Genomic DNA, 14,881 nt, shown 5'->3' on the forward strand with positions numbered 1-14,881 from the left:
TCTCTCTCTCTCTCTCTATCTATCTTTCTCACACACACTCACACACACCTCTATGACAGGTCCTGATCTTGACAGGTGTGCCTATCGCAGGTGTCAGGGTAGTGTGATGCCCAGCAAAGGGCCCTCCAGTGCTGTCACTCTCCTCTCCCTGTCAACCCTGTGTGACTGATATGCCAGTCTCGCTCACTCCATCCATCCCTCAAAGGGAAGCCTTCCTCTTTTATTATTGAAGTGCAGAAAAATGGCTTACGCAGAGCTCTGAAATAAATAAATAAAGGAGGCAGACAAAAAGAGAAGCCTCAGCCCTTTTCCGGAGGTAAAGAGGCTTCTAGCCCCCTTTCAAGTGACAGTGGAGCTAGAGGCTTGGTCATGAGGCTCAGTAATCATGGCCTAGACGCTTTCATGGTTTCCTTGGCCCCATTTCTCAGAGTCATTGTGCTGTCAGACAACTTAAGCCCCTTGCCTTGTATTCTTATTGATAAGGCAGGCACAGACGTCCTCCCTTTCAAGTGTTTACAGACACACTCGTGCATGTTAAGTGTGTGACGCAAATGCATGCAAAGCGCACACACAAACATGGTCCTTATGTGCTCATGAAGACAGTGGCACTGGTTTTAGTCTTTCAGAGGACAATACGATTCTGGACAGAAAAAATATGCCTAACAACTGAGAACTACTATGACTGTGTTGACCTACTCTTTGTTCAGTAGATAGATGAGGCCCAACAAGCTGTGTCAATACAACCACTATAAGAAAGGAGGATAGAAATATTTTCAACCAACTCAAAGAGCCAGTTGGTCGATGTCAAGTAGAAGTACATTTTTATGTGATAGACAGCTAGACAGCCATTAACAGACCCTTTGAAATATGTGTGTGTGTTTATCTCTGATAAAAGGAACATATTCTTTTGATTCAAATCGTAAATCAAAGTGGTATTATACACTTATGTGAACAGGCATGGTAAACAGTCATTATTTTGCTTCCATTGTGTTATTCTATTTTTCTGCGTTTACCAAGTACTGTAATGTCCATGGTTTTCAAAACTTCAATATGTGTGTTTTGCTTTTTCAAATGTCATATTTTTTAAGACCTTCATAGCCGACGTGTAGCAACTGACTTCAGAAAAAAGGGTCAGATATGGTATGTAGATGCAATACATTTATGTTGGTAACAGACAGAGATTCACTATTGTTTTATGGTTAAAAATGCTATCAGTTTGCGGCCAACTATTTATGTTAGACAGTGGCCAACATTGTGGATTTAAGTCCATACACTCCTTTCAGGTTGAGGAACCAAAGACCACTTCTCTCCCTACTGTAATAGTCGAAATTCTCATTAGCAAGAACCCGGGAGGGAAGCAGATTGTGAGTTGGCGCTAAACCGAGCAAGCAATGGTTCTTCCGATCCGGAATGCTCGGACAGGCCTCAGATAACACTGGGAAGATGCTGTATAGATGATGCTCAAGCCCCCTATCCCCCACCCTCGCCACCACTATCCTGGACCCCCCCAGCTATTCCCTCTCCTAATTGGTCTACTTAGCACTGGACAGGGAGGGTGGGGGTGGACTGGGTGTGGGGGGGGGGGGGGGTAGTACTGATTGCCGAGAGCAGGGTTGTAGCAGTATAGCTGTGCATATAGAGATGTCAACATAGCGATCCTTTCGCAAAAAAACTTTTCCGGTCACTGACATGCTAGCTAAGTGAAGCATTCACTTTCCCTTAATGCTGTTGTAAATGAGCCTTGTGAATATGGTAGATTATTTAACCTGGGGCCTAGGGGGTTTTATCTGTCAAGCACTGCTAAAAAGAATAGTAGGGGAAATTAAGGTGGGGTACAGCGATGGATTATATTATGAAGACCTTTGCTGTCAAATTGCGTTGCATTTCTCCGAGTGAAGCAAGACTATTTTTCATCACAGCGGCTAAATTAGGTGTATATGGGGAGGCATTTTCAATTATGTTTAACCTCCACCGTTGGCCCTCCTTGCACCCCTGCGCTGTTGATATCAATTGCGTGTAAAATGCAGCGAAGCACTTTTGGAGTGCCTCAGCCCTGCAGCCCTGTACTACAGCCCTGTAAGTGCCCAGCCCACGACCCCCGCTACACTGTATATCTCACTGGAAGTTGTAGCCGCAGGTTAATCACAAAGATAGTTGAAGGTTATTTTTTTGATCTCAAGCCACACACATACTGTACACACACGCACACACATACACACGAACACACACACATTCATACATTCAGTTTGTTGTTTGTGGCAACTGTTGACAATTGGGGTAGACAGAGAGGGAGAATTAGAGATTGCGAGAGAGAGAGTGTGTGTGTTTGTGTGTGTGCGTGTGTGTGTGTGTGTGTTCATGTGTATGTGCACGTGTTCATGTGTGTGTGAGCACACGTGTGTGTGTAGAGCAGCTGAGGAAATGAGGAGGAAACCCAATCCTCACTCAATCAGGGTGACTGTGTGTCAACAGCAGCCATTAATGCCGGCCCTGATGGGAAACGTGCCTGTGGCCCCACTGGGAGGGATTGAAGTGGGACAAGTGGAGGGGAATGGAGTGATAGAGTGAGAAAGACAGGGATGGGAGGAGGGGGGCAATCAAGCTGGCCGAAGACCCCTTTTCCTACCTCGGTTGTGCTCTCTTTGCGGCAGATTGTTCTATGTCTCCTGTCACCTTCATCCTCAGCTCTCATTCTCGCACACACACACACACACACACACACACACACACACATCCAGTTTTCCGTACCAATCTGTTTGCTCAGTTAACTCCACCTACCATCACTTCTATATTTACAGTAGCCCTTACACATTAAGCACCACACACACACACACACACACACACACACACACACACACACACACACACACACACACACACACACCATAGAGCATCTTAGGAACATTATCTATTATGTTCTCATTGTTTTTATTAGCAGTAACTATAAGGGGAGAGCAGACTTTAAATGAGACAGGCTGGTTTTGTGGCTGAGCTATAGTTAGTGAGGAGTATTAGATGCATTTGTCTCTGTGCTGTTTGGAGACTGCATTTCCATTAGCGCTCCGGCTCACTTTCCCTGTGCCCAGAAAAGGGCATTAAAACCAAGCTGAAAATAAAAAAAATACGAGCAGAGGAATGGGAACAAACCAAGTGGATGGGTATGTACTGTAGGGGTGTACGTATATGTGAAAAAATAAAAAATTGAGGCAGATTGTGTTCCAGGGAGAAAAAGCCATGGCTCCAGACTAATGTTTAGCTTCTCCAGATTGGGTCTGGCCTGGGCATGAGGCCAAATGGTCTTGTGTGCAGCAGGGATGATGTAGGGGCAGGAACTGTCTGCTGAACGGGGGCTAAATCATACGTGTGTGTGTGTGTGTGTGTGTGTGTGTGTGTGTGTGTGTGTGTGTGTGTGTGTGTGTGTGTGTGTGTGTGTGTGTATGGTATGTTACACACGTGTATGTGTGATTGATCGAGTGTGTGTGAGTGTTTGGTAATGGAAAGGGGGGTGAGGGGGCGAGGGTTCAGATTCAGCTTTTAGATCCTCTATTTTTTTCGTAGGGGGGATTAGGTGAGTGGCTTGGTATTGGATTGCTTTGCAAAGATGGGACTTCGGTGCCATTTCACTGCACCCATCTCTCACAATGTACCGCTCACTTTAGAAATAAAGCCACTCTGACTGCACTGACTCTATCACACTGATGGGGCCTCTAACAGAGAGAAACAGAGAGAGGAGAGTCATCCACTACCCTGAAACTGGGCCACACTGAAGTATCACGTCTAGACTAATGTGTCATGTCTAAAGAGTCACATGAGGAAGTCATATCTGCAAGACTATGACATTTCCACATGGCATTTTGGGTGTTTGGTCAAATCCATTGAACTACTTGGTCAATGTAGAAATGAATATCAATTGATGATGTATAGGAGTTATTTAGGAGTTGTTTTTCCTCAGGAGACCATTAAATCTGATTGACTATATTACGTAATTATCTAAGTTTGTTTTGAATTTTGACCTATCCAGCAGCTAACCCAGTTGAAGGAGAGCTGGGTTATTGCCCAACATGGTGTTGTTGAAGGTTGAAATCAGAAAATATCAGTGGTTTCGGTGGTGGTGTCTGTTAATTTTACACTGTCCTTGCCTAACCCCTCGTCTACTGTAGGTTTGTCGAAGGAAAATGTTTTCACTGAAGAAAAGACAGAACCTACTTAAATGTGAAGAACAGTTTTTTGTTTTTTTTTATAGAAAACCTAAGCTTTGGTCTTGTAAGCAGCCCACACATTTTTGCTGTGGGTTTTCTGCACACCTTATTATCACAGTACTTATTGACGTACTGTACCTTGATGTACAAAAAAGTCTTTAGAAATAGACTAGAGTCCTCATTTAACCTCCCTGGTAAATATAAAGATGAATAAAGTTTGTTTCTTTTTCTCTCCACAGTACCCGGGCAGCCTTTTCTGTCTGTGAGTCAGGATTCAGAGACGTCTGCCATGGTGCACTGGGACCCCCCTGAGGTCATAACCCCTGGCATTGAGCTGCAGGGCTACCGGCTCCAGTTTGGCCGCAAGGACGTGTCCCCCCTGGCCACCCTGGAGTTCACCCCCCAGGAGCGACAGTACACGGTGGCCAGCGTCCACCGGGGGGCCACCTACCTCTTCAAAGTCCAGGCCAAGAGCCGGGGGGGCTTCGGCGACGAGGCATTGGTAGAACTGAAGGTGCCCGAGCACACACCCGGGGGGTACCCCCACATCAGCGAGGGCTCTAATGTAACATGCTGCTCAGTGCAGCTGGCCTGGTCGCCACCGGTGTTGGCAGAACGGAACGGGGCCATCACAGAATACACGCTGGCATACCAAGAGACAGGCACAGGGGGGGTACCTCGTGAACTAAGCTTGCCTGCCAGCCAGTCCAGCTACGTGCTCAACAGCCTCAAACCCAACGCGGCGTACGACGTGAAAATACGCGCGCACACCAGTGTAGGTCCAGGGCCCTACAGCCCCCCGATCCAGTATCGGACAGTGGCCTTTGATGCAGGTAGGGCTTGCCTGTTTCTCTCCCAACCCGGGGGGGAAAATACTAAAAACAACTACAACAACAACACAAAAATGAAAACAACCTCCCCCCCCTCCAACCACCTTCACTTCTCCACGAAAAAAATAGAACCTAACAAAAAAGTTTGCGGGGGACACTCACTTCACTAACCCAAAGGTAACGCAAAGTCAGTAAGTTACAGTCAGTCAGTTTGAAAAAGGGGAGGAGCCACGGTGTTCAAGGTAAGTGCTGGTTGGTCAGACACCTTGTCAGTCTTCTTGCAGCCCTTTGCCAAGCACACTTACACAGCTAATGCAGCCTCACACCCCCAGGTAGGACCTCAATGTTTAAGTCACTCCAAAGAGTTTGTTTAGAAAATTCAGGTTGACAGAAAAAGCTAATTTCGGTTCCTTATTTCTGTTGGTTTTCAGTTTATTTTTGAGACCCCCTCTCCTACTCCCTCCCCTCCCTTCCCCCTACCCTCTCCCACTATGGGATGGTTTGCAGCATGGCATCCCCCAGATGCACTGCTAAGGACTGTCGGCATGCTGTGTTTGGGTCTGTCTTTGTGCCCGCCGGGCAGCTCGTTGGCAGTGCGAACCCAGACTCCCAGGAGCACGGAAACAGTTACCGCTGGAACCACAAGGGTCAATTGCTCCCAGGTGGTGCTGGGATAGATGGGGAGTTGGTTAGTGGTCAGCATATATGTGTGGGCAGAGATGGGTTGGCACTGCCTGTGTGGCCAGCCAGCGGGCACTCCCGTGCTCCATGGGTCCGTGTCCATGAGTCTCCTGTGCTGTGTGTCTAACCAGTAGCGTTGCCCCCCTCACAGCCTATCACAGCTCACCACCCACTCACTCTCCGACCCAGAAGGACCCTGCTGGGGAACAACAACAACAACAACTCAAAAGCACCCTCTCTCTCTCTCTTGTTTCTCGGTCCCCTTGTCAGTTCCCCTGACTAAACATACCTTCTCTGTTTTTGTTTTGTTTTATCTTTAATATCTCCTCACGACAGACGTTCCGAAGAACTTCACGGTGAAGTGGGTCACCAAGACGACAGTGCTGCTAACATGGAAGTTTTCTGATAGCCGCTTCCCATTCAAATGCACGGTGAGAGACATACAGACAGACAGACAGACCCACAGACAGACAGACAGGCATACTGTATAGACAGAGTGATCTACAACCACTACTCTATGAATTCAAAGTCTGATAATATCATCAACTGTGATTCTGGTTTCAATCAAACTCCAAACAATACAGTCTCCCTGTCCTTTACTTGAATTCACGCTGCCCTTCTGGAATTTGAGTTTAATACTTGTGCCCCACAACAATTCCCAAATAATTCACCCTCCAGACATATTTTACAGTACATTGTACACAGTACCAGGGGAATTTTCCTAAGGTGTGTCTTTGTGTGTGTCTGTTTGTCTGTTCCTCCTGGTCCAGATTGAATACAACCGTCAGAAGATGGATGTGGACGCCAGGCTGACTAAGACGCTAGTCACCAACCTGCGGGCCAACAGCACCTATGAGTTCACGGTCACATGTCAGGAGAACACGGAAGGGGGATCGCGCCATCGTGTGGTCGCAAGGACCGCACCGTCCATCCTGGTCAAGAAACCCAAGCTGGACATCTACTCCGAGTCTGAGAACATACTGACCATGTCCTTCCCTCCAGTGGAGAGCAAGGACATCAAGTGAGAAGGCTGATATGGGTTTCTCTGTCTTCTTTCTTTCTCTCTTTCTTTCTTTCTCTTTGTCTCTTTCTTTCTTTCAAACCAAGCCCCAACCAATCTACATAATTTCTCTATGCCAAAAGGACCTCAGTGTTCATCTGAACTCTTGCTGTTCCTCTTTAAGTTAGCTACAGTTCTCTCAAAGGCTAGGTTTTGATGGAAGCCATGGTTGTCTGTGTTTTTGCAGGAACTTCTATGTGGTGGTTGTTCCTCTAAAGAAGGGCACAGGGCCCGTCCGGCATCTCAAGAACCCTGACGAGATGGACCTAGAGGAGGTGAGAACCCATACACCATAACAGAGGGAAATCTGACGAAAGAGATATAGAAAACGAAAGGGAGGGGGGGTCAATGCTATTTTCTCAAAGGGGATTTATACAAAGAGCACAGCATCCCTAGAAAAGTATCTAGATTGCAAATACAGTATGTTTGTTGATGTCTGTGTGCGCATACATGCTTGTGTACTGTTGCGTAGAGTCTATCCAAGTGTACCATATATACCAGGGAGACATTTGTACAGTCGCATTGACCTTGGTTGGAATAGTTTTCCCCAGGCGAGAACAAGGAATTACATGCATCCTACTCTTCTGAGGTCAACTAGCTAGGAGTGACCTTGAGCTCTGATTGGCGGCGAGGCTATTGGATTTGGGATTACCCATATTCTACCTCCTCAGCGGAGTCCTTCATCACTGTTGTAAATTAATAGAGAGGCCTGGGCCGTCAGGGCTCGTTGCCAACCAGCCAGCCTATTGACTTTGGGCCTCGAGTTTGTGGAGAGAATCGACTGCAAACCTCATGGAGTTTGGAGTAGAAACGTGGATTTTACAAACCATCTCTATTGATTGGGTTGCTCTGTGCTGTGTTCTCTACTCTACCCTCACAGACCCTATGTTGTGGATGGGGAGATAGAGAGAAACATTTGAATGAGTAGACAGACAGACAGATGTAGGAGATCAAACAGATACATATAGACATTCCTAGAGAGAATGCATCAGGGGTCTCAATAAACATACTCTAATTGAGGTAATTTAGGTCTGATACAGGTGAACAAACAAGCAAATTAATGAATATCTCACCTCTTTCATTCCATCCCTCCGTTTCGTCTTACCTTCAGCTGCTGAGGGACGTCAGCCCCAAGCGTCGCTCCAGGCGTCAGCTGAGTCAGGTGGACCAGAGGAAGCCCTACATTACGGCCTGCTTCAGGCAGCTGCCCCCCTCCTTCACAGTAGGAGCAGAACACAGGCACAGCAGCTGTGAGAACAAACCCCTAGAACCGGGCCAGGAGTATGTTTTCTTCCTACTGGCAGAGCTCAACATTACCACTGGAGTGAGTACTGCTGAAAGTCATTGTACACACACACATACACACACAAACAGATGCACAAGCTAGAGTGAGGCCAGGAATACATATTCATATTAAGTACATGCCAAGCTTAAGACTACCACTGTCTCTCACACACTCCCTCACCCTATATTTTAGGGGACTCAACTATTTTCACTGCACCCAAATGCATTATGCATCTGGATATCAACACCTACACCAAAAGATATGTTTATATAATGTTTACTGTATATACTGTGTGTTGTATTGCTATCTATGTTCCATTTTACTGACCACTCCATATCTCTCTTTCACTCTGTATGTGTGTAGAAAATGTTTGTGTCCAGCCCCTACACAGACACAGTCATGACCCCTGAGCTGGAGGGAGAGCCCCTGCCCATAGAGACGGGCGGGGACGGCCTCATCTGGGTGGTGGGACCTGTCCTGGCCGTGGTCTTCATCATCTGCATTGTCATCGCCATCCTGCTCTACAAGAAGTGAGTTGGGTTAGAGGGGATATAGGATTTGGGGGGTGGGGGGTGTTGTTGGGTATGTCTGGAGGGTGTTTTGAGGAAGGGTTTTATGTGTTTTTCTTACAAAACGGGCAAGAAAGAAATGTAAGAGGTAGTAGTCAGTGGGGAGGTGAGGGAAACCAGGGAAGAGGAAGAGAGGAGACTCTTTGATGAGCTATTCAAGAGATGACTCCATGTACATTTGAAGTGTCCTGTTGGTTAGCTGTAAACTACTGGGTTGCCTTGTTGGGCTGAAGTATGTGTTATTTGACTATTGTAAAGGTAAATGTCAATCATAAAGACGTATTTGAACAGGTAATTTCTCAAACCAAGTTTAAAACTACTAAGAAGTACTCTACAGTTTAACCTGCAGTTTTACAATTGCTCTGCTGTATGTTTTGGGGCTGGAAAGAGTAAACAGTTCTGCTTCCATATTTGTAGTCAGTTGTAGTCAACAGACAATCCACTATGGAAACTACAAGCCCCAGTAGTGTAGCTTTGTAAGGCTTAGCAGGGATGGACTCTGAATCAGATGATCCCTGACAGTCTGACCTTGCCTTACCTCTGTGCTGGTGGTTAGGGAGAGTAACATCTCTCCTTGGATCTCTCTTTCTCTCTCTCTCCCCCTCTCTCTCCCATTTTCCCTCTCTCTCCCTGGTGGATAGTGTTTCCTGGGCCCGCCCTTGGCCCTGACATTCCCCTCACCCTTAGCACGCACTCACTCACACACACACACACACACACACACACACACACACACACACACACACACACACACACACACACACACACACACACAGCCCCTGCCGGCTCCACCAAATGCTGATGAGCTTTATCTCGTGCTGCGAGCGGCAACCCCTGTGAATGTTAAAATGCTCTCTATTGATTTCTCTCTCTCCCCCCTCTCTCCTTGTGTTGTGTTTTTCCTGTCTTTATATATTTATTTGACTCCATTGCTTTCTCTGGAAGCAGCAAACCTGACAGGTAAGGCTTAGCTGTACTTTATTGCAGTTTTTCGCAGTGAAAATAACCTGTCTCAGCATAAAATATGTTTCTAATTAGTTGGGGGGGAAAATGGGAGGGCAAAAGAGAAGCTGGCTCACTAGATATGCCTCCCGACTCTTCTGTTTTGTTTTGGTGAAATTGACTTTCAGCGGTATTGTTTTTGTTGCAGTGTTGAGAGCTCCTTGTGTTTGCATGAGCAGTGGCCATTTTGTTTTGTCTCTTGAATGATTCATGTTTTTTCTCCCTGCCCCCCCAAGCCGTAAGAGAAAAGAGTCGGAACCACGAACAAAATGTCTGCTGAACAATGCAGAGATCACGCCCCACCACCCCACAGATCCAGTGGAGATGAGACGAATCAACTTCCAAACCCCAGGTAGGGTGTGGATACTGTACAGGGCACTCAAACACTGTACACACACGCACACACACACTCACGAACACACTCAAGAACACACTCCCATTTCCCAACATCCGTACACACATATTGTTTCTATATGAACTTGTACGCTCACCCTGTCCCCCTCACACACATTCACACACATACACTTCAAACATAGACACTCAGTAAAGGCATATACACTTGCATTCACTTGCGTACAGTATAAGAACAAGATCACGAATAAACTCAAGTGACCACAGATAAATGGTGTATCATTTAGCACATATACGTGCACAGTATGTGATGGATCAGATTGTATGCTCGATATGCAAACATGTTCAGAATTTAAACCAACACTGTCCTGTTTAGATACATCATATGTGTTTCCCCATCCACCTATGTAACTACAAACCAATCATTCACAATAACCATAAGGCAATCTTTGGTAAACATGTTGTTAAAACTGATTTGGCTTATCGATTGGAGCATCTTTCTCCAAAATCTTGTTCTGAAGTTTTAGCTGTTTCTCCTCCCTTTTACATCGCCAGGCCCAGTATTTTACTTTTCATCTTGGCTAAAGCCGTTAACAGGAGAGAACACTCGATCCCGGTCTCATTTTCTCTGACTGCCTTGTCTAAAGCCTGGCTGACATTTCTCCATGCCTCCTGTCTGGCCCTGCCGTCTGTTAGTCGGCCCTGAGTGACTTTGTCTCACACCCCCTCTCTTCCTCCCTCTCCCTCTCCTCATTCCCCCCCTTCCTCCTCCTCTCCATGTCTATCAACCATCCGTCTCCTGTCGCCAATCTCCAGTCCATCAAAAAGGCTCACATTTCAAAAGGACCTAATCTCCGGTGCTGCCTAGTGAGCCCACGTCATGGTTGTGGTGTGGCTCATGTTTGGAAAACCCCCACTTTCTTCTCTGGAGGACTGACAGAAAGCCCATTGAGTTCATTACAACCACACAGACACACACACACACACACACACACACACACACACACATACAGGTTCCATTGGCTGAACTCCTTTATCACAAACTCCATTGTACCAACTCTCAGCAGCGTCTCTATAATGGCAGAGAAAATGAACATGATGGCCACTCATGTTATTCTCATTTCTTTCCACTACATTCCCTCAACAAGTCCTTCAAGAAGAATGAGAAACCTTGTTACAGTCTCTCTTTCTCTCTCACACACACACACATTCTACGTATTAAGTGACCCTTCCATCTCCTTTCGCCAGTTGCCAAAGTTCCTTTGAATCCTGAGATATCATTATCTCCTCATTCTGAGAATTTAATTTAAACAGACATTTCAGCCCAATTAAGCAGGGCAGCAAGCATTTGGGAACATTCCCATTAGCTGATAGTGGTCATTGTTCAAACGAGCATACTCCAGTCCATGTGGAGAGCCCTCCAGTAACTCAATGGAGCAAATGTCTCAAATTCAATGTGTGTGCACTGACCCTGCCTAGGGTTACCACTGAAATATATTTCATATTATATTTCATATGTTAAGCTAGGCTGTGTGTGTGTGTGTGTGTGTGTGTGTGTGTGTGTGTGTGTGTGTGTGTGTGTGTGTGTGTGTGTGTGTGTGTGTGTGTGTGTGTGTGTGTGTGTGTGTGAGTGAGTGGCCTTGGTCACATGACGGCCTCCCAGTATCCTTTGGGGTCCTGGTTGGCGCCTTCTCGTCATTATCTTCATTTGTGCTCGGGGTTCATTTCCAGACTCGCCTGGCTAATGAAGCACAACTCAGTAGATATCTATTGTCATCGTCCCCCCAAACCGTCCTGCCTTCAGCTATTAGTCCCCTCTCTTAACCTCTCTTCTCGCTCCACATTCAGTTTCATATCTTTCTGTATCTCCTGTGTTCTTGGTCTTTAGTTTCACACACACACACACACACACACACACACACACACACACACACACACACACACACACACACACACACTGTAAAAGGAACTACAGTATATTTTTTTCCTCTTTAACAACTGTCTTCCCACAATTCTCTGAAAGCAGGTGTGCACACACACACAAACACACACACACACACACACACACACACACACACACACACACACACACACTTACTCACTTACTCATTCACTCGCTCACACAAAACCCCCCGATGTGATGAACGACATCTTTAGACAGGAGATCTGTACACCCCCCTCCATGTTTAATTGTCGTTGTCACAGTGAAATTAGAGGAGGGATGCCACACGTCTTCATCTCTCTTCACTCGTGCTGCTTCCCCGACCCACTCTTCCCCTCTCATTAACGACTGGTCCCGTTTCATGTAATTGAGTAAGATTACAGTAGCACATCAGAGAATTTGATGATACAGACAGATGATGATTCCAAAGGCCTTTGGTCCCACCCACACCTCTCAACTCTAGCAGTGTGTGTGTTGAGACAAGAGTTCAGGAGGTCAGAGTTTAAAGGACATTTGTCCCTCTTCTTTAGTGAGCATTTGTTCGTCTTCTTCCTCCACTTTCTCTTGTGCATGAGCCATAGTAGCGCACTTGGTATAATCAAATGCTGAGTGCTCATTGCTCACCTCACACTGGGGACTTGAATACAGTATACAGTGCTGAAGATCGAAGTTGATATCCTCAGGTGCTCCGCCTCTGTTGTGTTGATGTGCTGTTTACTGCAGGATGTACAGTATAGTACAGTACTGTTACATCTCTGCTCCTTTCTCTACTGGAACTGATTGCTTTCTCTGATTGAAGCTGCCTCTGGTGAGATCTCACTCTTCTTGGGCAGCTGCAGCACTGAGGTTCATTGACCTCACCTAGGCCACACAGACAGGTGTGAGGACCCTCACTGCAGATGGCCCACTCTCTGCCTGAATAGAAGAACAGGCGCAAACCTAACAGGGCATAGCTGCATTTGCCTCACCCTCATGGATCTTCTCTTCTCCAATGGGCAGACTTTGAAGTACTTTCAATTGCTCCAGCCCGTCAACCCTGACTGTATGACTGTCAGAGAAATACGCTGATGCTTTTCCACACCTTTCACTACCAATGCCTCTCACCGACTCTGGACAAAAGAGTGTTCCAGCACTCCTTTTTTGGGAGAAATTTAATTTAATTTAATCTCTCTTACGGTAGCAACCTTCTTACTATCGTTTATGAAAACTCAGAAAAACAAAATACACTTCTGACCCATTGTTTATTATGACCATTGAGGCTGGGGCTTGATAGATCGAAGTTTCAATCGGGTAAGAGCGGTGGCAAACAAACAGCTCAAGCAGCCACTGTGCTTTTTGATTTTGCTGGTGGGTGGGAGGGTCAGAGTGTTCTGAAATGTGTGCCCTACTTTCTCTGCCTGACTGACAGATTGGCCATGTCTGAATGTTGATACTGCCTACTGATTACTAAAAGTATATACTGTATACTAACCATACTACATACTATTTAGGCCATTCTGTTTAGTGAAAACGCATGCATTATCTCAATTGGTTAAATTTCGCTACTGCCCGCCTCTGTTACCTGCTCCATTGAATTGTGGGACTAAAATGGAAAGGACTTCCTGAATAGTGTGCAGTGAATTCATACTACATGGAAAGGTAAATCTAGTATGACATCCTTGCATTTTATACATACTCAATTTTGGTACATTTTGCAAACTACAAAACTTTCCAATCTTGCATACTGAAAATGTCTACCAAATAGTGTGCAGTATGAGCAATCAGACACAGCCACAGTCTGACTTCACATCCAACACTCAGGCCCCACTCTGAGAAGGACCTCAATAATGCAAGACAGGAGAGGACCATGATGCCTGTTTAAAAATAACAAAAAGTAACATTGTAAGCAGTTATGAATAAGTGACAGAATAACAAGATTATTTTTGCCTCTTTGTATGTCTGGTTCTTGGCCTTCTATCATTTTGTCCATTTTAGGATTCTTAAGTTGCCTTTTATTTCAGCATTTCAGCATTTTTTTAAAACTAGTTTTTCTTTCTTTTTTATGTTTGCTATTCTTCACAGATTCTGGTCTGAGCAGTCCTCTAAATGAAGCCGATTTTGACTATGAAAGTTAGTTCCTATGCATTTAGCTTTTGTCTTCTCTTTTGATTTTCTAGCACTGCCCCCCATTTACAAAACCCAATTTTATTTCCATGTATCTATTATTTTCATGTTGCAATTCCAGCACTAATTTACTTCTTTTTCTTTTGTAACCTGGCTGTTTTGACTTTGGTTGGATTTCAGTTGCGATATTCACATTCGCTCTTGGCTGCGCATTAATCCACTATGTAACCTCTGCAATCACGTCTGCTGATGTAGAGATGGGTTTTTACAAGAGTTCTGTCTTCTACCTCCCCCTTGCCCTCCCCTCCCACGCTCCCCCCCCCCACCACCACCACCACCACCACTGCTCCAATTCCAATCTTGAACTGACTGGGCCTTTCTGCAGTCAGAGATAACAAGCAGAATTAATTAAAGCTATGGCAAACAATGGTTCGACATTTGATCGTGTCCCTCTTGCTGAAAAGGAGCAACAAGGAGAAAAAAAGCATGTGGTTTTTTTTTTAAACCCAGAGATACACTGAGAGTGTCTTCCTTTTATATGTAAATAAACATATATAAACAAGCTCCCCCCGAGTCGCTGGGGCAATCAAAAACAATCATTATTTCCCAGGCGTATCGACTGCAGATCGGAGATTGGAAATCTGTAATTAGACGCTAGTTTGTTTCTCTGTGTTCATTGATCTCACTGTTGATTGCTGAGAAGAAAGAAACGGAGGACTCACTATTTGAGGAAAAGGCTGCGAGGGAGAGGGGGGGGGGGTAAAAATAACAACAACTTGTCCTTGAGAGACTTTGCATGCGATTGGGTTGTGCCAAAGCCCTAGTTTAAAAGTCGAATATCCTTTGAGTAAATACCCAC

At 45.6% G+C, this 14,881-nt stretch overlaps 1 protein-coding gene across 1 annotated transcript in view; it reads left to right on the forward strand.

Annotated features, from left to right (window-relative positions):
- ptprsa (protein tyrosine phosphatase receptor type Sa) overlaps window positions 1-14,881 on the forward strand; it is a 140,193-nt gene that overhangs the window by 98,817 nt on the left and 26,495 nt on the right. The window contains exons 16-24 of the mRNA XM_083672439.1: window positions 4,439-5,032; window positions 6,047-6,141; window positions 6,481-6,731; window positions 6,958-7,045; window positions 7,882-8,094; window positions 8,419-8,585; window positions 9,573-9,584; window positions 9,863-9,978; window positions 13,981-14,028. Coding sequence (XP_083528565.1) covers window positions 4,439-5,032; window positions 6,047-6,141; window positions 6,481-6,731; window positions 6,958-7,045; window positions 7,882-8,094; window positions 8,419-8,585; window positions 9,573-9,584; window positions 9,863-9,978; window positions 13,981-14,028 — 1,584 coding nt within the window. The remainder of the gene's footprint in view (window positions 1-4,438; window positions 5,033-6,046; window positions 6,142-6,480; window positions 6,732-6,957; window positions 7,046-7,881; window positions 8,095-8,418; window positions 8,586-9,572; window positions 9,585-9,862; window positions 9,979-13,980; window positions 14,029-14,881) is intronic.

Source organism: Argentina silus (genome assembly GCF_951799395.1).
Source record: "Argentina silus genome assembly, chromosome: 6".
In the NCBI taxonomy this organism is placed as follows: domain Eukaryota; kingdom Metazoa; phylum Chordata; class Actinopteri; order Argentiniformes; family Argentinidae; genus Argentina; species Argentina silus.